General features: G+C 34.2%; 2 protein-coding genes and 1 non-coding gene across 3 annotated transcripts; all 3 read left to right on the top strand.

The window, feature by feature from the left end:
- The first annotated feature begins 828 nt into the window (after window positions 1-828).
- Window positions 829-12,797, top strand: LOC114719208 (phospholipase D delta-like). The gene is made up of 11 exons (XM_028904702.1): window positions 829-869; window positions 1,524-2,665; window positions 3,041-3,157; window positions 3,290-3,484; window positions 5,277-5,549; window positions 5,638-5,706; window positions 6,266-6,413; window positions 9,973-10,121; window positions 10,533-10,700; window positions 11,798-11,995; window positions 12,303-12,797. The coding sequence occupies exons 2-11, from the start codon at window positions 1,700-1,702 to the stop codon at window positions 12,594-12,596; spliced, it is 2,577 nt and encodes an 858-aa protein (XP_028760535.1). The 5' UTR covers window positions 829-869; window positions 1,524-1,699; the 3' UTR covers window positions 12,597-12,797.
- A 5,834-nt stretch (window positions 12,798-18,631) lies between these two features.
- On the top strand, window positions 18,632-18,705 carry TRNAR-UCG (transfer RNA arginine (anticodon UCG)). The gene has a single exon. It is a non-coding gene; the product is annotated as a tRNA-Arg (tRNA).
- Window positions 18,706-18,774: 69 nt separating this feature from the next.
- On the top strand, window positions 18,775-22,643 carry LOC114719109 (cleavage and polyadenylation specificity factor subunit 3-I). Its single transcript, XM_028904599.1, has 6 exons — window positions 18,775-18,902; window positions 19,081-19,240; window positions 19,328-19,425; window positions 20,128-20,173; window positions 20,260-20,409; window positions 20,848-22,643. Exons 2-6 carry the CDS (start codon window positions 19,088-19,090, stop codon window positions 22,480-22,482), a joined length of 2,082 nt encoding a protein of 693 aa, XP_028760432.1. The 5' UTR covers window positions 18,775-18,902; window positions 19,081-19,087; the 3' UTR covers window positions 22,483-22,643.
- The last annotated feature ends 679 nt before the right edge of the window (window positions 22,644-23,322 follow it).

The following is a 23,322-nucleotide window of genomic DNA, read 5'->3' as shown; positions in this document are numbered from 1 at the left end:
CATGTTAACTAGTGGAAAGTAGACTTGGAATTGCATGGCATTGAGGAGAAGAATGTCATCAACATTATGTTCAATGAAGTTTTATCATACAAAATTTGTTAATTACATTTTTCATTTCCTCTCATCTTATTTATATATCAGAAAAAATATTTATTTTTATACGTCACATTATTAAAATTATTTACATGTTTATAAAATTTTACTATTTATTTATTATTGTATATATGATTATTTTTTAATATATATTAAATAAAATTAAAATTAAAAAAATATTAAATTTTAATATAAAACTAATGAGATCTAATGTTTTTTTTATTCTAATAAAATATGCTACGCGTAACTTATAAATTAAATTAGTGAAATAATTTTTTTTGAAAAAATGGTAAAAAATATCTTTTCAATTTTAAAATAGATTTTGGCATGTCAAAATTTTTATAAAATAATCAATAATCAATACTTTTATAAGAATAGTCAGTATCACCTATTTATCATTTTGAAATTCAATAAGTTTTTTTTTGTTTTTCCTTTTTTTTGATACATTGAATATTTTATTTTTATTGGTGATGTTGATTTTCTTTATTATTTTTTTTAAATTTTTAAATATATCCATTTTCCCATTTAAACTAATAGAAGAGCCTGAAACTATTCGTTTGGTGAGAGATGGCTTCCATATGTCCCCTGCCAGTTCCCGCCATTTTCGGCTCAGAAACTCTCTCCATCTCCTCCTTCTCCTTCTCATTGCGATGATGGTCCACAAGTTATCTCTCTTCCGATGAAACGTTTTCTGAATACAAACTTTGTCGTTCTTTTATTTGTTGATTTTCCTTCTTCTTCGATTTTCTGGCTCAACTTCCTCGTATGGTTTCCAGGTAGTCATTATCTTCCCATCTTGTGAGCTCGTTTTCTGAGTTCCTCTGACTCCACATTTTTGTGCTAAGCTTTAACGAATTCCGAATGGGGTTCATGGTTGTATTCCAATCGTTTATAACATCTGATTTTGAGTCACTATGGATTAAGAAGAAACAGATAACTTTTCTCGATCCCGCTATTCATGCCGTATCCTGTTTTACTTGTTACAATTAGACCTTTTCCTCCTCGGTTTTAATACAGGAAGAAGTGGTAATCACTATGACATTTTGTAGTTTCATTATGTTGTCTGTCATTTTTGCATTTGGCTACCGTACATCTTTCCGCCGTCTTATTTTACTTTCCATTATAGACATGTTTACACTTGCATGAGTTCTGATCGGACAAAACGAATTATAACTCACATTTGGATTTTTCAATATATTGTTTATTAGTCAGTCTACTTTCCTGCAATCTAATATTGACTAGAAGGTTCATGACTGCGATGATAATATGGGCAGTTTGCTTTACAATACATCACAGAGATTTGCATTTTATTTCTCTAACTAAAGGTTTTCTCCATTTGAATTATGTTTAATTGTTCTGAAGCCCTCCTGAGTGTGTATGCATAAACGGTGCACAATTTTAATCTTTTCCCCTTCTCTTTTTATGGCCAGGTTTCTGCGGAGAATTCCATTTTGGATCAGTTTATGTATGGTAGGATTTAAAGAATAAAAGCAAAATACTTATGGGACTTCATGTACTCTCTTTGACTGACACCTAGGGGATACATCCAGAATTTTGTCCTTGCTGCCCGAGAATAAATTATGTTATGTAAGAAGTGTGAATCTTAATGAGTTCTCCAGGTGAAGTGGACAGCCAAGGTGACAAGCCCCAGAATGAGGGGCTTAAATGTGGCCTTAAAGAACCAACTTTCTTGTATGGTGACTTGGATCTGTATGTATTAGAAGCAAGAAATCTTCCAAATTTGGATATGTCGTCTGAAACAATGAGAAAATGTTTCACTATGGGTAATAATTGTACTCCTCCCTTCATGAGAGCACGCAGGATAAGCACTGGGAAATATCATGTAGATACAAGTGATCCCTATGTCTCTGTCGTTCTGGCAGGGGCTACTGTAGCTCAAACTCGAGTAGTTCGTAACAATGAGCATCCTTCGTGGGATGAGCATTTTATTGTTCCAGTGGCTCACCCTGCTGAGAAAGTGGAGTTTATTGTGAAAGATGATGATGCTCTTGGGGCTGAGGTCATCGGAACTGTAGAGATACCTATTCAAAAGATTTTGTCTGGGAATACTGTTAATGATTGGTTTCCAATTAATGGTGGGTTCTCAATTTTCACAAAGGGTACTCCTGAGTTACATATCTCTATTCAGTATAAGCCATTTGGAGAAAACCCTTCAGACAAATGTGGCATTGGAGCTGGAGAAGATCATCCAGGTATTCCTAACACATATTTTCCTCTTCGAAAAGGAGGGAAGGTGACGCTTTATCAAGATGCACATGTACCAGATGGTAAACTACCTAACATTCCACTTGATAAGGGAAAAGTCTTTCAGCAGGGTAAATGTTGGGAGGATATTTGCCATGCAATTTTGGAAGCTCACGAGCTGATATACATTATAGGATGGTCTGTTTATCACCCTGTAAAGCTTGTCAGAGAACCAACAAGACCCTTACCTGCTGGAGGAGAGCTTTCACTTGGAGATTTGTTGAAGTATAAGTCACAAGAAGGTGTCCGCGTGGTTATGCTGATCTGGGATGACAAAACTTCGCATGACCATTTTTTTTTGAAAACAGTACTTCTGATTACCCTAGTGATAAAATTAAACATGATTTCTCTTTTTCGAATTCTGGGCAAGTTCTATTTTCTCCACGCCAGTGGTCTGCTTTTAAACCAAATCATAGAAGATAATATTACATTGAAGTACTGAAAAAAGTATGAATTCAATTGAATTTCCTTCTGGATTTTTACTGTGACCCTCAACAATTTGATGCTAGTGTAATTCTCAATAACTTGGGGCTAGGTGGACTCGTTGAAAGTAATTTTTATGAGTTGTGTAACCTTTTTGATTGATTGTAGATAAGGAGAGCATAGCAATGTTTTACACCTGCATCACTGAGATTTACATTATAGTTCTTCAGAAAACAATAATTGATTTAATTTAATGCAGGATGGCATCATGCAGACCCATGATGAAGAAACTAAGAGATTTTTTAAAAACTCCACTGTTCATTGTGTGCTTGCTCCACGTTATGCAAGCAATAAGCTCAGTATTTTCAAGCAACAGGTATGAAATTCTCGTGCTTACATATACACATGTAGGATGAAAATATCGAGCTTTGCCGCATCATCTCAATCATTATCTTTTTACTGAGAATTCAATCAATAGTCATTTATAAAATTGAATATTTTGGTCCAGGTTGTTGGAACACTTTTTACGCATCATCAGAAGTGTGTGCTTCTTGACACTAATGCTTGTGAGAATAAACGGAAAATAACTGCTTTTATCGGTGGTCTAGATCTATGTGATGGCAGATATGATACTCCTGATCATCGGCTCTTTGTTGATTTAGACACTGTCTTTCAAAATGATATTCATAATCCGGTATTCCCTGTAAGTGGTTATTATGCAATTGCAAAATTACCTGGTTACCTTTTGCATACATGGTGAGTCATTGTTTATTTGTTGTGGGCTGCAGCGGAAGCCACATTCAACTAGGAATTAGTTATTGCTATTGTTCATATGTTGTGGATGCTTTCCAAGTGCATGCCCTATTATTTCATTTATTCAACATTTTCTTATGCCGTACATATGTGTACGAGCACATAAGAGTTCATTCATTAGTGTATTCCTACATAGGTTTTTAAGTGATATGTCATCATTTGCATCGCGTTGAAACTATCTGCATCTTGCCAAGGATGCAAAGGAGGGTAATGATAGGTTGTCCGAGCTGCCGAGCTGGAGTACAGTGGTCTAAGTAAACTGAACTCTCTTAGGATAAGTATTAACCTTGAACTTCGCAGATATAAATGTACATTCCATTAAATGTGAGTCCAGTTTTTTTTTCTTCATTCCTTGTGCCTTCATTGCAGTTCTTAAACATTCAAATCAAATTTTGACGGTATAGATTAATTTATATTTTTGTACACTGTCAAATACGAAACGTCAAAATCAATCTGACAGTCGACCACTGCAGTGAACCATCCAGTTAGTGGAGGGAAAACCTTCTTTTCAAAATCCTTGACCCTTGGCCCAAAAAAATTGATGACCCCACTTTGTGAAGGATACAGCACTATCTACTTCTCAGGCCCACTGCGCTGAAGAAAAGGACACAAAAACTACATGTCAGCTAGCATGGCACAACAAATAACAAAACTAAGGATAAAGAAAAGCCTCTCCCTCTACATGAAGCATCCTGGTTGTTGTCATCTCTAATTCTTGAATATTCATCAATCTAAATGCACCGGCAATGCAATTGGGCTTTCTAAAAGGAATGCGTAGAAAGTGTTGTGGCTTACGTATACTTCCTCCTTCTTTTACTGGAACCTTCTCCTCAAGGTCTGAGTTCATGCATCTATCGCCCAATTCCTCAGCATTTTCCCAAGTTGAATCATCTGTAGGAAGGTGTTTCCATGTTGCCGCACTTTCTTCAACAAATTGAGTCCTTTCTTAGCCCATTGAGTATCCAAAGATGGCCTCATCATAATAGTTGGAGATCAAATTACTAAAAATAAGAAATTATATATCTCTTGCTGAAAATAGTCATTGTTCTAACAGATGCTGATACAATGTCAAAACAATAAGATGAACCCCCAGTTATAAAATGTATATTTTCTGTCATTATACCAGAGAATTTTTCTGAAGAGTGTCTTTATAAACATTAGATTTTTTTTTTTTGGTGGAAAAAGTGTGATTAATAAATAAAAAACTATGGAACAAGGTAACAGATTTTTGGGATTCCAATTTTCTGATATTTTTGTCATTTAAGATCATTTAAAATATCCAATTTGCGGTGTTTGTCTACATTTACTGATATTCTAGCTGTTGATGTTGCTCATGAAGAGCATCAGATTAGTTTATACCAAACCGTTGTAGTCTGCAAACAAATGCTTGCCTGACTTGTTAGCCTTGCATCTAGCAGATTTTCTTTTGCCCTTTGATCTTCATGTTGCAATTTGAGGTTGCTTTCTGTTTTTCTGTAAGTCAGTGATGACATCATGACAATGTTCGCTCTCCATATATTTAGTATTTGCTACAATGTATAATTATTTTCCACATGATTTTGTTGAAGATAGAAGGAAGGTAAAATGCACGACTTGGCACCTAAAAGGCTAGAAACTGAAAAAGAAAGGTACATGGAACTTTGCTGAAGTAGACTGTATAAATTGTGTTCTATGTGATACAGTCAAATACTGGAGTACCAAGGGAACCATGGCATGACCTGCATTGTAAAGTTGAGGGTCCAGCTGCATATGATATATTGACCAATTTTGAACAAAGATGGAGGAAAGCCAAAAAGTGGCGTGAATTCAAGTTAAAAAGGGTGACGAATTGGCATGATGATGCTTTGCTCAGGTTAGACCGTATTTCATGGATTCTAACGCCATCATCTGGTGCTGCTGGCGACCAAGTTGTTCAGGTAACTGATGAAGACGATCCAGAAAGCTGGAATGTGCAGGTATAAGGGAAGTATGTTGACATTCAGTGACGTGTATCATTCTTCTTTAAAATACCTTACTAATATTATGAACAACAATAAAATGCAGGTATTTCGGTCCATAGATTCAGGATCTGTCAAGGGTTTTCCAAAGGATATTGAACAAGCTAAGGCTCAGGTGAGAATAAAATTGTAAATGTGATGGAGACTAAGATAATATGAAATGACTCAGTTTCACATTGAATAGTGTGGGATGTTTAATGAGGTATTAAGTGGATTGATTCTCTCAACTTGATAGCTAGTTTTTGGGTGAAGGTTCCTTTTTCCACTTCAGTAGCCCTCAGAACCATGCCCACTTGGCTACTTTAAGATATATAGAATGGAAAGGAAATGAAGGAAGACTAGAAGAAAATAGTGATTTTAAGATTAAAAAACTCTCCTCTTACTTTCAAGCGGTAATACAGTAGATTTTTTAAGTAGTTATTATAAAAACATGATAACTATTCTGCAGATAGGATGGAAAGGATTTTATTTCCATCTTTGTTACCAAATGTGCCCTAAGACTTGTTATCTTTCTAAGGCTTAAAAATTGTCCATAGTGTACAAATAGCATGAAAAGGGGTTCTCTTTCCATCTTTGTCCGAATCTGATCATTAACTCGTCTTGGCAGAGTGCTTTTGCATGATATTGAAATAAACCTGTTTTGGTCTTCCAGTTCTAATCCTTCTTTTCCGCAGCATCTTCTCTGCGGAAAGAACTTAAAAGTAGACAAAAGTATCCATACCGCTTATGTAAAAGTAATAAGATCGGCCCAACGCTTCATATATATAGAGAATCAGTATTTTCTGGGATCCTCATATCATTGGCCTTCGTATCAACATGCAGGTAATTTGAGGAAAACTTTTAGTATCACAGTTTTTAAAAAACATTTGTTCAGACTTTGCATTATTATACTTGCTAAATGAAGTTGCATATTTGGTTTTGTGTGATTTGTGATTTTGTATTCCTGATTGCAGAAGTTTATATAGATTAGCCTCATTACTGTTATTTATAAGATATTCGTATATTATGAATGTAAAATGCATCAGATTTAGGTGATGCATCTGCGAGTCTATTAGAAAGCACGATGCAGGAATCAGGGCATTATGAAATTAGTAGCAGCTTGAGTCCGTAATTTTCTAATAGCATTTTGAATAAGAAGGCACCAATTATTATATTTTTATTGTTAGCTGATAGGACCCTCTACTTAAAATCAAGAAATAGAGAACAAAAAATGGGATAAATGAGACTAATCACTATATTACTGCATAGTAAGTTAGATTACAAGGGGTAGGATGATCTAAGACACATACATCACACTCTCACGCTCAAATACGCAAACAACAATGAACTAACAGTTACAAGCCCAGAAGAAATATAACACCGACCACAACACAAGGACTCTACAGTGACTCTACAAACTCACAAAAGAGAACAATGCTTGCCAATCTTTCGAGAGGTTGGCACTCTCCTCCCCTAAGGGCCAAATCACAATTCAAAGTCTCCACACTCCTACTGAACCCAGGAGGACGATTTATAGGCCCCAAGAAGTGACTGTCCCATTCTCCAAAACAACCCTCTCATAGCCTTTTATCATAGTCACCCTATAACAACCCTATCTTTCTACTTCTCTCTCTAGGAAGTCAAAGTTCTGATCCACAAAAACATCTTTTTCCTTTTCATGTATTTTCTTAGTTCTCTAAAAGTAGTCCTAACATTAAAATTTAGTTGCCAAATATAATTTGATGTACAGTGGTGAAGAGAAGTGGGGAGAGAGGGGGGAATTCTGAATAATACTCTGGATAATTCTCAAAAACTATCTGATACAATTATATAATAGTTAACTTTCTACCCTCCCTCACTAACGGCTATTATTGTTTATTCCTTTAATTAACACTAACACTATTAACTAATATAACTACCAAATCGTATAATTTTTACAGCTTACACATCAGTAACACTAACACCCCCCCAGGGCACCCCAAAAGGGAAAAAGAACCCTTGACCTCAAGGGTTGAAATAATGAAAGAGGGATGCTGTTTCTGCTGCTTAAAGAGTGAAATCCTAGCTTGTCTCTTCATCCAGAGGACCCTTCCACTGCACTAACACCTCAGTTATGACCTTACCCTTTTCTTCCCATTCTCTTGTTCAGAATCTTTTCTAGAACCAAGTTAGGAGGCAGAATAGGTGGATGACGCTGTTTTACCTATGGATCAGGGCATAATTTCAATAGGGAGATATGAAAAGTAGGATGAATCCTCGATTCCGGAGGAGGTTCCAATTATAAGCCACTGGACCTATTCTTTGGATGATCTATAGGGCGCAAAATATCTTGGTGCCAATTTTTGAGAACTTCTAGAGGCTGCAAATATCTGCCGATGAGGTTGCAGCTTCAGAAAAACCCATTGGCCCACCGCAAACTCGTTATCTATTCTGAGCAGATCTGGTTTTTGTTTCATTCTTTTCACAGCCCTGCTTAAATGATGTTTGACGATTGATAGAGCCTCTTCCCTTGCTGAAAATGATCTATCAACAACTTCTAGAGATGCATCTCTAGTAAAATAGGGCATAAGCCTTGGTGTTTGCTGTCCATATAGCAATTCATAAGGTGTAGCCTTTGTCGAGGAGTGAAAAGTGGTATTATACCCCCATTTAGCCAAGGACAACCACTTCCTGATATGCAATGCAAGTAATTCTCTAGACATCAATTGAACTTCAGATTGCCCATCCGATTGAGGATGGTGGGAAGAAGTTAATTTTTGTTCTATTGACGGTAAATTGTTGGTGGCAATGGTTCTTTGAAGAGCAGAAGGAGAATAGGTGAAGAAAAAAGTAGTGCACAGTGTCTTAAAAATGTAGGCAACACTTCTCTTTAGACCTAATTTGCCCCCACCAATTCCAATCTTAGGTTGAAAATTGGGTTGTCTAGCGAATTTTTTTCAGAATACAATAAAGACTCTTGAATATAGTTTGCGATACCAAAACTCAAGCCAAGACAACAATGATTTTTACAAAATAATAATTTGACTTTATCTCTGAATGCACTCAAAGACAAAGGCAATATGTTTGATATTGTGTTTGTCATGTGTAATGTGCAAATGGACTAAGGGAGTGATGGTGAGGGGTATACATAGACTTTGAAGTGATGCTTTGAAAGACACAACATATCTCTTCAGTTAAAAGTTATAATCATATGTCGGTTTATAAACCAATATATCTTTAATAACCAAATGTTATTTAAAATAACTTATCCATGAAGAGTCACTCCTTTTAATATGTAGGATTTTTTTTAATCAGCAAGTGGTGCTTACCACACCTTTAGTTATAACCTTTCACAGGTGCTTTTAGAAACCAAATAGGTATAACCTTTGTACTCTTAGTATTATAACTCCATACGCAACTCTTCACATAAATTCACTAATGTATGAGGAAAAAAGATAGGACATGACCTTTCAAAAGACGCGTCACTTCATTTTGAAGGTATTCCAACATAATTCTCTGTTTTTAAAAAAGAAAATTTCAAAGTTTTTGTTCTTTTATATCGTCATTATTATGGTTTCAATATGTAAATTTGCATTTGAAAAACACATAATTTTGTGGATGATTTTTAAAATTTTTTTAGGGGTTATACGATGAAAGTAATTTTGTGCAAAGAACATGAATTAGCATTGACGTTATTTTGGGTGAATATATGAGGGGCCTGATAATTGAGAGGAGTGATTTTCTTAGAGTTGGGTGGAGTTACTAATTACTGTTAGATCACCAATTAATGGTCTAAATTAGTGATTACTTAGTGGAGGAAAGCTACAGGAGTTATTTGCGATAAGAAGGTACCTGAGAAACTTAAAGGAAAATTTTATCGGACTGCTATAAGACCAGCTATGATTTATGGTAGTGAATGTTGGGCAATAAAGGGAAAACAAGAGCACAAAGTCGGAGTAGCAGAAATGAGGATGTTGAGATGGATGTGTGGTCATACAAGAAAAGATAGGATTCGAAATGAAAAGATCAGGATAAGAGTCGGTGTGGCACCTATCCAAGAGAAAATAGTTGAAAATCGCTTAAGATGGTTTGGACATGTGCAGAGAAGGCCTTTGGAAGCCCCGGTGAGGAGGGTGGATCAAACAAGATGGAGTCCCATAAAAAGAGGCAGGGGAAGACCGAGAAGAACGCTGAATGAGGTCATTGAACGAGACCTCCTAATCAACAACATATCTAAGGATTGGGTTGTTGACAGAGCACGATGGCGTCGTGTGATTCATGTAGCCGACCCCACCTAGTGGGATAAGGCTTGTTGTTTGTTTGTTTGTTTGTTTTCAGTTTTAACTTCTCGCCTAAAGTTAATCCAATATTTACCAGAACATTTGTGTGATAGTGTCTTTCTGATAATTGTTTTCCTTAACAGGTGCTGATAACATGGTTCCAATGGAGTTAGCTCTGAAAATTGCAAACAAGATCAATGAAAATGAACGGTTTTCCGTCTATGTTGTCATACCAATGTTTCCGGAGGGGCCTCCAACTAGTAATGCTGTGCAGGAAATCTTATTCTGGCAGGTCAGGTCATTTTTAAGTCTCTTTTCCATTCTCTGAACTTTGAAACTTGGCAATGTTTGTTGCTTTTAGTCGCTTAAGTCAGATAATCATCATAGGCTGACTATTTTTTCTTCTTGAACTTATTATTAACCGCTGATGATCATCCATTTTGGTGATGGGTGAGAATATGATCTCATCCTGTACCTGAAAGTGGATTTACAAGTTCCATTTTCTGTTAACATAGTCTATAGTTAAATATTTATCAATTATCACTAAGATACTCGAAATACGAAATTGAGTAGAAATTATGCAAATTTTAGGTTTTCTTTTTAGGCTGATTAAAAAATTCCTCCCCGAGATGATCATGCACGTTCTCTTCTTTCCCTCTACAAGTGGTTGGGGAATAACGAGCTCACATTTGAATGGTTGCAGGGACAGACAATGTCTATGATGTACGGCATTGTTGCGGATGCCCTTAAAAGAAAAGGTCTATCTGATCAATATCACCCTCGAGATTATCTCAACTTTTATTGCCTTGGAAAGCGTGAACCTCAATCCACTGAAAGTTCGATATCTATGCAAACAGCTGACCGTGCTCTGGTATTATGCCAAACTACACTTTATTAGCTAAATGTGTTGCATGCAGTTGTGAAAACCACAGCTTTCATGATAAAATAGGCACAAATAGCAAACAGTTATTCATTGCTGTGTTCTTTCCTTCAGAAAACTTGGTGGGTTTGTATATAGAAATTTATGTGAACTTTTCATTGGCTTGGAATTCGATCCTTTGAAAGAAGGCAGCTTGTGATGTCATTTCGTGCAGGCTTTGCTTTTGTTATTAAACACTGAGACATGGGGAAAAGGCATAAAAAACATTGCAAATTAAGGGAACATAGAAGACAGCATTTAACCCTGGTGTCAGAGTTATGCTATTTCTGGTTTGATTTTCATTTAGTTTTCAAATTTGCATTAGGAGTGTAATGTAGAAGGATGAAAAGGTTTGGAAATTATAGATATAAGGCACAACCTTCTAACTTATAATGTATAACTACAATGATGAAATATGTTTTTGTATGATAAGTTTAAGTGCTTTGGTCAGGATCTGAGATGTTCTTTGTTAGGTACTTGGATATTAGTTATTCTGTTGGATTGAGCATGGTGCTCAGCCATCAATATTTAGATGAATGCAGGGGCCTAAAGATCCAGGGAACATAGAACTTGCAAAGTAATGTTGCAAATTAAAGTTCGTTTGAATTGTTTTGGTCAGGCCAGATAAGATCATATTAAATAGAATTTCCAAGTCAACTTAACCCAGAAATTGGTGGGTTAGTCAGGCCGAGTCTTCTGGATTGACTTGTCTTGATAGTTTTTATATATGTGTCTGTTTAAAAGTGATTGAAGAAAAGTATGTAAAATAAAAGATGGAGGTAATCATGATTGCTAGCTCAAAATTATCTAATTATGGATCTCTATTTTATGAATTTATTACTTGATTGAATTATTTAATCTCTAAATATTAGAGGGAAAATAGGTGGACGAAATAGGGTGTAATGTTATACCTTTTATTGTCTTTCCTTCTGATTCTACCCTTTTCAGACCCTGACACATACGTTATAGTGTCAATGTTTGTGTGTCAGATTGGCTACACCAAAATGGCTCATATTTGTGTGTTTTTTTCTCCCTGTTTCCTCATTCAGGCATCGGTTTACAAATATAGACGTTTTATGATTTATGTTCATGCCAAAGGAATGATAGTTGATGATCAATTTGTAATCCTGGGATCTGCAAATATTAACCAAAGATCCTTGGACGGTTCAAGGGACACAGAAATTGCTATGGGTGCCTATCAGCCTCAATATACATGGGCAAGAAAAAATTCTCATCCACACGGTCAGGTTAGAAGTTCCATATCCACTTTTGTACGATACCCTCTTGTAGAAAACATTGCTAGAAGTCATAACCATATCTTTGAATGCTTTGGTAGAAGATATGTTCAGATTATACAATTTCATCTTTTTATTCCTAATGATTCAAATATTCATAATGTTAACGAAGTTTTTTATTTGTTCCCTCACGAAACACCACCTTTACAACAAATTTTGTGTATGTTAACACAGTAGATGAGTCAGCATGATTCATTTTTATCTTCTTTTTTTTCCCCTTTAGTTATTGAGAGATCAACAATGATTTTGGTTTGTGTAGGTGTATGGTTACAGAATGTCACTCTGGGCTGAGCACCTTGGTGGTCTTGAGGATACTTTCAAGGAACCAGACAGCCTCGAATGTGTTCGACGTGTGAATGAAATTGCCCAGAGCAACTGGAACACATATGTATCTGAGGAAGAGAAGCAGATGAGGGGACACCTAATGCTGTATCCAGTTCAGGTCGGCAATGATGGAAGAGTCAGTGCCTTGAAAGATTGGGAAAACTTCCCTGATGTTGGTGGTAAAATTCTTGGATCACACAACTCTCTTCCTGATACGCTAACCACATAATTCAGCTGTCACACTTCGACTGGAAAGAAAATTGCCAGGTGAGAGACAAAATAAAAATAATATAGTTTTTAGGAACAAATTCCTTTACCATTTGGTTAGTGTTAGTGGATGGAATTCTCATTCCTTCTCCTTTTTGTTAACATCTGTTTTATATTTTTGTAATTATTACCTAAAAAATTCTAGTTGTTTTTACTATTTTTTTAAAAGTAGGGATACAATGCACATATCATTGCCAAAGACTCAAAATTACCTTTTTAAATTCTATTTCATTCTGTCTATCAAACCAGAGAGTGCTAGTCATACATATCTCATTTTCTCCAAAGATCAGGCATGATAGTACTAAGTTTGTTTTGCAGCTCCAAAAAAGGGCAATAATGGTGAAGATATTTGTTCTGTTCACATTCTTTTTTTTTATTTTTGGAAGGATGAAATTAAAGTTAAATTAATTAGGAATTTTAAAGAATGAGTTTTTTCTCATAAATATCCCTATCCCAAAAAAATAATTGTGTTGAATATTGTGGAAGGTTTATTTGTAAATTTGTAAAAAGATAATTGTGAATTTATAAATTTTCTTGGTGTGAAATGGTTCCATTCAAATAACAAAATGCACGTTGTTTCGTGCAAGTTTATGCTATAAATGTTAGATTTGTTAAAGGATGTAAAAGAAATTTTTTTGTGCTCTTTGTAGAACGACTTTTCTTCTTCTTGGTTTTTTTTTGTCACGTAAGTGCTGTTATATTTGATAATTTATATTTGAAGGGTTCATATTGTAAATGATATTTTTTGGGGGGCAAACTTTGTAATTGACATTTTGAATGATTCATACTATATGGGTTCGTTCGATATGGGGAAAATGAAGGGAAGGAGAAGGGAAGAAAAGTTTTAAGAGAAAAAGACAGAAAAATGTTACTTAAACTTCATAATCCTCAAATGGTATGTTAAATTTCAGAAATTCCAATTTGGTCTTAGAAGATCAAATTGCCTTTGATTTTAAATATTGTTTTTAAAATATCACAGCTCCCACTGGTCGGCCGGTCACCGGAGCTCCGGTGACCGGCCGACAATTGGTCATTGGAGTTCCATCAGTCGGAAAATTTTTTTTTGAAAATTTTTACAATTTCAGTATAATTGTTTACAACTTTTATAATGATATTAACAATTTCAGTATAGCAATTAACAACAGGTTTTCTGGGAAATTCAACAAATTCCGGCTACCGAAAACAATTTTTTTGAAAATTTTTATAACTTCAATATAACTGTTAACAACTTTTATGACCTTATTAACAACTTCAGTATAGCGGTTAACAACAGGTTTTTGAGTTTGTTAAAAGCATTACTGAAGTTATAAAAATGTCATTTTTTTAATTTTTTGAAAGACCTGTTGTCAACTGCTATACTGAAGTTGTTAATAAAATTACAAAAGTTGTTAACTATTATACTAAAGTTGTAAAAATTTTCAAAAAAAAATTATTTCCGGTCGCTGGAACTTGTTGAATTTTCCAGAAAACCTGTTGTTAATTGCTATATTGAAGTTGTTAATAGCATTATAAAAATTGTTAACCGTTATGCTGAACTTGTAAAAATTTTCAACTTCAATATAACGTTAACAATTATGTTTTTTTTTTTAAATTTTTACAACTTCAGCATAACGGTTAACAACTTCGATATAGTAATTAACAATAAGTTTTTCAAAAAATTTAAACAGTGGCATTTTTATAACTTCAGTAATGTCGTTAACAAACTCAAAAACCTGTTGTTAACCGCTATATTGAAGTTGTTAATATAATTACAAAAGTTGTTAACCGTTATATTGAAGTTGTAAAAAATTTTAAAAGAATTGTTTCCGGTCATCGGAGCTTGTTGAATTTTCTAGAAAACCTGTTGTTAATTGTTATATTGAAGTTGTTAATAGCATTATAAAAGTTGTAAACCGTTATACTGAAGTTGTAAAAATTTTCAAAAAAATTGTTTTCCTCCGCCGGAGCTCCGATGACCAATTGTTGAATTTTCTGAAAAATCTGTTGTTAACTGATATACTAAAGTTGTTAATAGCGTTACAAAAGTTGTTAACGGTTATATTGAAGTTGTAAAAATTTTCAAAAAAATTGTTTCCGGTCGCCGGAGTTTGTTAAATTTCTCAGAAAACTTGTTGTTAATTGCTATACTGAAGTTGTAAAAATTTTCAAAAAAATTGTTTCCGGTCGCTTGAGTTTGTTAAATTTCTCAGAAAACCTGTTGTTAATTGCTATACTGAAGTTGTTAATATCATTACAAAAGTTGTTAATCATTATACTTAAATTGTAAAAATTTTCAAAAAAATTTTTTCCGACCGACAGAACTCCAATGACCAATTGTCGACTGGTTGTCGGAGCTCCGGTGACTGCCGTCGCCGGAGCTCCAGTGACCAGCCGGCTAGTAGGGGCTGTGATATTTTAAAAACAATATTTAAAATCAAGGGTAATTTGGTCTTTTCTTTTCACATGAGCTTTTAACATTACTTTTTAAATTTTTTTAGATTAAACTTATTAAAATTTTTCCTTCTCTCCGGTCAATTTTTTTCATACCAAACGGATCTAGAGTGTAAATTTTTTTTTTTTACATAACTGACCCCTATACATTTCATTGTTTTCAGTAATTACCATATGTGAAACAAATCATGTTAGCCATTACATTTATGTATTTTCCAAGTAGTTATTAATTCAATCAATATCAATAATTGAATGGTTTGAGACAACTAAATTTTCAAGTGGTTCAACTATTTTTCAAGTGAATTTTAAGATATTTCCAGTCTGTGTTTTTAGTACTCATCCTTTTAATTTATAAAATATTTTGTCCCAGTCTAAAAAAATAATTTTTAAGTGGATTATATGATATTTTCCGTTAAATCCAATAGATTTCCAGTCTAAAGTTTGCTTTTATTAGCCATTTATTAAAAAAAAATTGTCCAACTCTAAACCCGCTTGTTTTCTAAGAGAATTATTTGGTCTTTCCCACTGAATATCAATAAACACACACACACGCACACACTCTATAACAGACTTTATTTATTCTGTAACACCATTTTTTTTCTAATCATAAAAAAAAAAAAGAGAGAAAATCGACGCACCTAGTGTAATGTCCTTTTAATTTATCATTATTTTTTTAAAATTAATATTTTTAATCACCTGCAAATAGAAATATGACGCTTGTAATTAGACACAGAAATTATTAGTAGACAACCTGAAAAGTAACCTAAAAGCACACTTGGAAGTACTTATCTGATTTTAAATATAAAACCTAATTAATTAATTTGACTGGATTAAAGATATTAGTTAAATTAGTTAATATGATACGTTCTTTTTAAAACACTCCAATCATTTTTTTTAATTTCCTTCCTCCTTCTACAATTTCATTATTATCAAGAGAATATCAATAGAATCAATTTTAAAAAATTGATAAGCATGTGAAATAGGTCCTATATATAGGACCAACATTTACTTTTAAATTAAGTCCTACATTAAGTGAGGGAAGAGTAATTTCAAACAACCATTTGGAATGGAAATAGATTTCATGTGGCTTACTATGACCTTTTTTTTTTTTGTATGCAAGCTGAAAATTATTTCAGCTATCTTACTCTTCTTAGAATTATTCTATACTATAGAAAACACAAATTTAATAAAAAATTATTATTGGACTTGAAAGTTATTGGAAGCCTAGTTGAACAAAATATTTTTAACGAGTTATTGTTATCAATAGTTGGGTTAGTTATATAACTGGATAGCTCATCATGAAATTTATACTTGTATATTCGTTAACAATATCAAAAAGGTCCGTTAAAAATATTTTTTAACCCAAAACTAATATAAAAAGTTTATGTTATATCATAAAATGTTTTTATTGTATTAGTGAAACTACTAAGCATTCAAAACCTCTCAAAAAATTGTTTCTATGAGTTGACAACGAAGAAAACTCATTGGGAACAAATATCAACTAAGTTTTTAAAACTATATACATAAGTATATTTCTTTTTAGGTTGCAATCTTCCTATTGTCTCTTTCCATATATATTTTAAGGAAAACCATATTGAAGGTACTTATATTTTTTTTCAATTTTCAATTTGGTATCTATATGTTTTTTGTTCTTAACTAAATCTTTAATTTTGCTCTATTAACATCATTAATCCTTATGTAGAGACTAAAAATATCAATAGAACAAAGTTATAAGAGCTAATATTGCTAAAAAAATAAAATTAAATGTTTAATTACAAGAAAAAAAAACACATAGGTACCAAATTAAAAATTGAGAGAAAGTATAGGTACCTTCAATATGATTTTCCCTATATTTTAAAATGAAAACGACGCTAGAGTTCTAAGACTATCATTTAATTTCAATAAAGTCTCCTGAGATTCTAAAATTTTGAACAAGTCCGAAAGCTTTTTAAGCAATCTTACACCCTATTGAAGAGGGCCCAAATGAGGATATTAAAATTTTACCTTAGAGAAGTCCAAAAGTCTTTTGACCAAACACTAGCAATTGCAGCAAAGAACGTCTGGAGTATATCCTCCTTCAATTCTATAAATGTAACACTTATTTTATAATGTAATAATTACATTATAAAATAAGTTTTATATTTAGAATCGAAAGATTAACTAAGATTTCTAGTAGAGGAATGCATAATCAAGGCATAATGATACATGTATATTTTTTTGTTGCACAACTTGCGAGTCCTTGACTTCATTTCAACTGATTGAACTAAATTAATTACAAAACGAACTACCAATAATAATATACTTCTCCGGTCTTTAATATAGGATCTAATTTTTAAGTTAGTTTTAGTCCTAAATATAAGACTCATTTATCATATTTATCAGTTTTCTTTAAATTATTCCAATAGATACTCTCTCAACCATAATCATGTAGAAGAGGGAGATGTGATATTAAGAAGATGATTATGGTGTTTTAGGAAAAATATGTCGCTTTTCTTATAATTAACTAACTTATCTAACTTTCTTAATCTAATTAAATTAGTTAAATGAGTTTTATATTAAGGACCAGAGGAGTAATAGATATTGATGTTTCTAGGCAATCTTGCAAACCCACTCTTGCCAGTCTTTTTCTTCTTGAAATTTGAATCTCAATTTAGTACTTTTTGGTGCGACTTTAAGATTGCCAATATAATTTGTGATTTATGATAGAATAAGGATTACCATTTTGGACGATACATTACATTAATGGCTAAACATATAATTTGTTGCCATAGCAATTGCGGATGGAACGAATGTTGGCTTGGTAATATGTGATTTGAACATTTTAGTTTCACTTCCAAACCAATATTACAGCAATTACAGACCAAGAACTTTGCATGTTATGTTATTTGATTTTTATTTTTATTTTTTTTGCTTTTCATTCTCCATATTTGCAATTGGATTCCGCCAACATGAATTGATTTAGTCTATCTATTTGGCTCTGGACTAAATGCGGCTTGAAAATACATTGTAAAAAATTTCAGTTGTGAATCTTCTTGATGTTCAATAAACTTTAGACCCTACATAATGTTCTGCTTTTCCAACAACTCTTGGATTGGCTAGTCTGGTTATAAGTATAGTTCGCCACTATTACTCTACAATTTGCAGTTCTATTATTTAATTGGCAACCATTGATCCTCCTTTTGCTCCCAATTTGTGCTTTGCTACCTAATTGTAGGCTTCCTATTTTGCTGGTCTCATTACGAGAGATATGCATAATATTTTGTCTTTTTTTTTTTTTTGGTTTTGTATGTTAATTAGGGAATTGTGACATTCCAAATTTTTCTATACTTATTTTTTTGTAAAGATATCCGTAGTGTGCATTTATATTTATGTTCCAAAATAAAATTAAAAAGATCACTTAAGGCCAACTCAAGTGGTAAAAGGAAGTGAGAATAGAGATCAAGAGGGAAAAAAAATTTTAGTGAGAGAAGATGTATGCTAATTTTAGTTCTAAAATACCATTTGATGAAAAAGAGGATGATGTAGAATCGTATACTAATAAGATTTATTTGACGTCACAGGACATCCGACCGCATAGCGCAGTGGATTAGCGCGTCTGACTTCGGATCAGAAGGTCGTGGGTTCGACTCCCACTGTGGTCGAATGTGTTCTTATTTTTAACTTTTTTCCCAATCTTCTTTCGCTCCATCTTTTGTTTCAAAACTAGGGTTTTAGCTCCAGTTCGACCTCCTCACTCTCCGGAAACCCTCTCAAAGTTCAACCGGAAAAATTTTTTCGAACCTGAAGGTTTTCTCCTCACTTGAGTTTCTCAATCATTCAATTGAGGTGTTTTACACAGGTAATAAAAGGGAAAACATAGTTTTTTTTAACTGTAAGTTGGATAACTAGGGGATGCCCGAGTTAGTTCCTACCTGTCGTTGTGCATTTAACATATATTTGTACATTATTCAGATCAATAAACCAATAAATTACTCGCTCATCTTCTCTAATTTTCTTTTTATTCACTTTGATTTCAGTGTGGGAATGGGTTCAACAGGCCAACCACCCTCCCTCAAGAGACGCGACTCATCTGTGAACAATAGAGAGGAGGATCGTCTAATTGTGACCCCACTTGGAGCTGGAAATGAAGTGGGTCGTTCTTGTGTCTTCATGTCCTATAAAGGCAAAAACATACTGGTATTAACTTTATAGCTTGTTACACAGTCGCTGTTCGTATTCTTTTCCAAGTTCACGCATGTTCACTTTTTCGCTGTCTCATTTCAGTTCGATTGTGGAATACACCCTGGTTATTCAGGTATGGCTGCTTTGCCATACTTCGACGAGATTGACCCTTCCACGGTGGATGTACTTCTCATTACTCAGTATGTTTCTTCTTTTATACTATGGCTTAGTCTGACTCGTTCCCTTGTTAAGTTTCAAATTGTGAATTCAATTTTCGGTTCATTGCGGTAACACATACAAAATTGGTGTCGGTTATTGGTAATTCGATTCAATGGCTGCACGGTCAAGTGCAATTTTTTTAAAATTTCAATTTGGTGATAACATTCTAGTATAAAACCTTTCCATTTTTCTTCTAAGTTACTTTTCATTTGTTTATTGATTTCTGGGAGGGGGAGCTGAAGATATTTTGCTAAAGCATGAATTTTCAGCTTAACGGACTTCATCAACTCTTTCTATTATGTTTTGATCCTTAGGACCTTAACATGACTAAACATGCAGAGTCCTGGTATTTCTTTCTATCACTATAGAATATCTATGATCTGTGTGCTTCTTTCTGCTCTATTTCTTCTACAAGTGGGTTCTCATTTCTTTATTATCAGGTTTCATGAAGGCAATTGGTCTCTATTTTGTGCATTTTTCTCAGTCATAATATTGCATTCCACATTGGCAGACTTACATGATTACAACGATGCTTGTTTCTTGGCAATTTTTTTATCTTTTTGGTATTGAAGAAAGGAAAGAGATATGTTTTATGGTTTCTTTTGAAACGGTACATGTCCCTTGTTTATATTTATTATTTGGTGTTAACCAAATTTGATGCATGTTGATGTTTTTTTCTGCAGCTTTCACTTGGACCATGCTGCATCACTCCCTTACTTCTTACAAAAGGTATGATGCTCTTTTCAATCAACTATAATAAGTTATTTTTTTAACAATTTAGTGGTGGAAGTACATCTGAAAGAGAATATCCCCAGACGACATTCAGAGGTCGGGTATTCATGACCTATGCAACAAAGGCTATCTACAAGCTGTTGCTATCAGATTACGTAAAAGTGAGCAAGGTTTCTGTTGAAGATATGTTATTTGATGAACAGGACATCAACCGATCCATGGATAAAATTGAGGTTTGTTTCCTTGTTTTTGGGCATTTAGGTTTCATCATACCCTAGGCTTGTAAAATCTGAAACTTGCATTGGTTATTTTCAGAAAATTTTATATTATATGCACAACTTCTAGATTGCCGAAGTGTTAAGAAAGTGTTCTCTCTGGCATTATATGTAAATTAATAACTCTTGGTCATCGGTAATGTTATGTGGATGATATCCTCAACTTGAGATTAAGTTTGTCAAATCAGTTACATAAATCACACAGAAATATATCAGTAGAAGTATTTATCCACTGTATGAATAAGATGCACTGTATGATTCAAATATTAGTAGTCTTCCAAATCCAGGTTGATCTTCTCTCTTTATTTGGGATCTCTGATGAGGCTGAAATACCCGTGCTGCAATAGATGGACCTTCTAAATCTCTATATCTACTAACAGCACTTACTAACTTCAGGTTATTGATTTCCATCAAACAGTAGAAGTCAATGGCATTCGGTTCTGGTGTTACACTGCAGGCCATGTCCTTGGTGCTGCTATGTTCATGGTTGACATTGCTGGTGTTCGAGTGCTCTACACTGGGGATTATTCCCGTGAGGAAGACCGGCATCTTCGTGCTGCTGAGACCCCCCAGTTCTCACCTGATGTATGCATCATTGAATCCACCTATGGTGTGCAGCACCATCAACCTCGACACACAAGAGAAAAACGCTTTACTGATATCATCCACTCAACAGTTTCTCAAGGGGGTCGTGTCCTGATTCCTGTATTTGCCCTTGGTCGTGCTCAGGAGCTTCTCCTGATTCTTGATGAATATTGGGCCAACCATCCTGAACTCCAGAATATACCCATCTATTATGCTTCTCCCCTTGCGAAAAAGTGTTTGACTGTTTATGAGACATACACCCTTTCCATGAATGATAGGATCAAGAATGCAAAGTCAAACCCCTTCTCTTTCAAGCACATATCAGCATTAAGTAGCATAGATGTTTTCAAAGATGTTGGACCATCAGTAGTGATGGCAAGTCCTGGTGGGCTTCAGAGTGGGTTATCACGACAATTATTTGACAAGTGGTGCTCTGATAAGAAAAATTCATGCATTTTACCTGGTTATGTGGTTGAAGGTACTCTTGCAAAAACCATCATTAGTGAACCAAAAGAGGTTACTCTCATGAATGGGCTTGCTGCACCCCTCAACATGCAGGTGCACTACATATCCTTTTCTGCTCACGCTGACTCTGCTCAAACGAGTGCATTCTTGGAAGAGCTCAACCCTCCCAACATAATTCTTGTTCATGGAGAGGCTAACGAGATGGGAAGGCTCAGACAGAAGCTCCTCACTCAATTTGCTGATAGAAACACCAAAGTCCTTACTCCAAAGAATTGTCAATCTGTTGAAATGCATTTCAATTCGCAGAAAATGGCAAAAGCCATTGGAAAACTGGCTGAAAAAACCCCGGAAGCTGGTGAAACCGTCAGTGGTTTGCTTGTAAAGAAAGGCTTTACATATCAGATAATGGCACCCGATGACCTCCATGTCTTCTCGCAGCTATCAACAGCAAACATCATGCAGAGAATAACCATCCCCTATTCTAGTGCCTTTAATGTCATAAAGCATCGGCTCAAACAGATATATGAGAGCGTAGAGTCTTCAGTAGACGAAGAATCAGGAGTACCAACGTTGCAAGTCCATGGTCGGGTGACAGTGAAGCATGAGTCTGAGAAGCACATCTCCTTGCATTGGACATCAGATCCCATTAGTGACTTGGTATCAGACTCAATTGTGGCTCTGGTTTTAAACATCAACCGTGAGGTGCCAAAAATAATGGATGAATCAGAGGCTTCTCAGATCGAGGAAGAGAATGAAAAGAAGGCAGAGAAGGTCATGCATGCACTCCTTGTTTCACTCTTCGGAGATGTTAAGGTTGGAGAGGATGGGAAGGTAGTAATTAACGTTGATGGTAATGTTGCCAAGCTTGATAAATTAAGCGGGGAAATTGAAAGTGAAAATGAAGGCCTCAAGGAAAGAGTAAGAACAGCATTCGAGCGGATAAAAAGTTCTGTCAAGCAAATTCCTCTTTCTGTGCCATAGTTTTTTGGCCCCTCGATTTCCTTCTTTTCTCGCAAATGTTACTCGGATCCTTTATGTTTTAAACTCTTCATTTGATGTCAATTTTAGAGATATAGATACAATGCGAGGTTCATCACTCAATTGAGTTCCATGGGTTTAAATGATTTCGCTTAGCTCTATAATTTTGAGTCTCTTTTTTGATTTCTTAACAAATGTTAGGAAGAAATGAAAGGAATCCAAAAACCTGATTAACTGTTGAAACTTCTGCATGTCTTGGCCTCTTAAATAAACGTAGCCTAATTTCTTATCACCTCTTATTCCTTCATTAGTTGGGACGTATCGAAATGTTTTATTAACTGAAGTCATCCAGGTGAATGAAATAAAACTCGGAAGGATTTAAACCTTCTCATATAACAAAATGGCGGTGCATAATTAATTTATTAAATCATAATTTTCATATATAAAATTTAGTTTTAAGTCGAATTACAATATAATTTGCATGACTTGTATATACAATGAGAAGAAATTCTTGTACATTTAGAATGTCATATCATTACTACCCTATACCCAACCAAAACAGATTAAAAAATTTAAGGTATGTTAGTTCACATAATCCGTTATTTCATTAAAATATAAGACATACCTCTCATTTACTAAATCTTATTTTCTACATCTGATTCTTTTGATGTGCTCTAATTTATTAATTTACATTAATTAAAAAAATAACACAATCTCAAAATTACCCTCAATAAAAGTCATTAGTTAGAAAATTTTGACTAATCGTTTAAAAATTTTAAAGTTAGTCAGGAATATTTTGTGAAAAAAATTAAAACTTCAAATAAAATGCTGTTATAAAACATG

Source organism: Neltuma alba, unplaced genomic scaffold (genome assembly GCF_004799145.2).
Source record: "Neltuma alba isolate B1F8T4 unplaced genomic scaffold, ASM479914v2 tig00000304_pilon, whole genome shotgun sequence".
Lineage (NCBI taxonomy): Eukaryota > Viridiplantae > Streptophyta > Magnoliopsida > Fabales > Fabaceae > Neltuma > Neltuma alba.
This window is presented reverse-complemented; position numbering and strand designations above follow the sequence as displayed.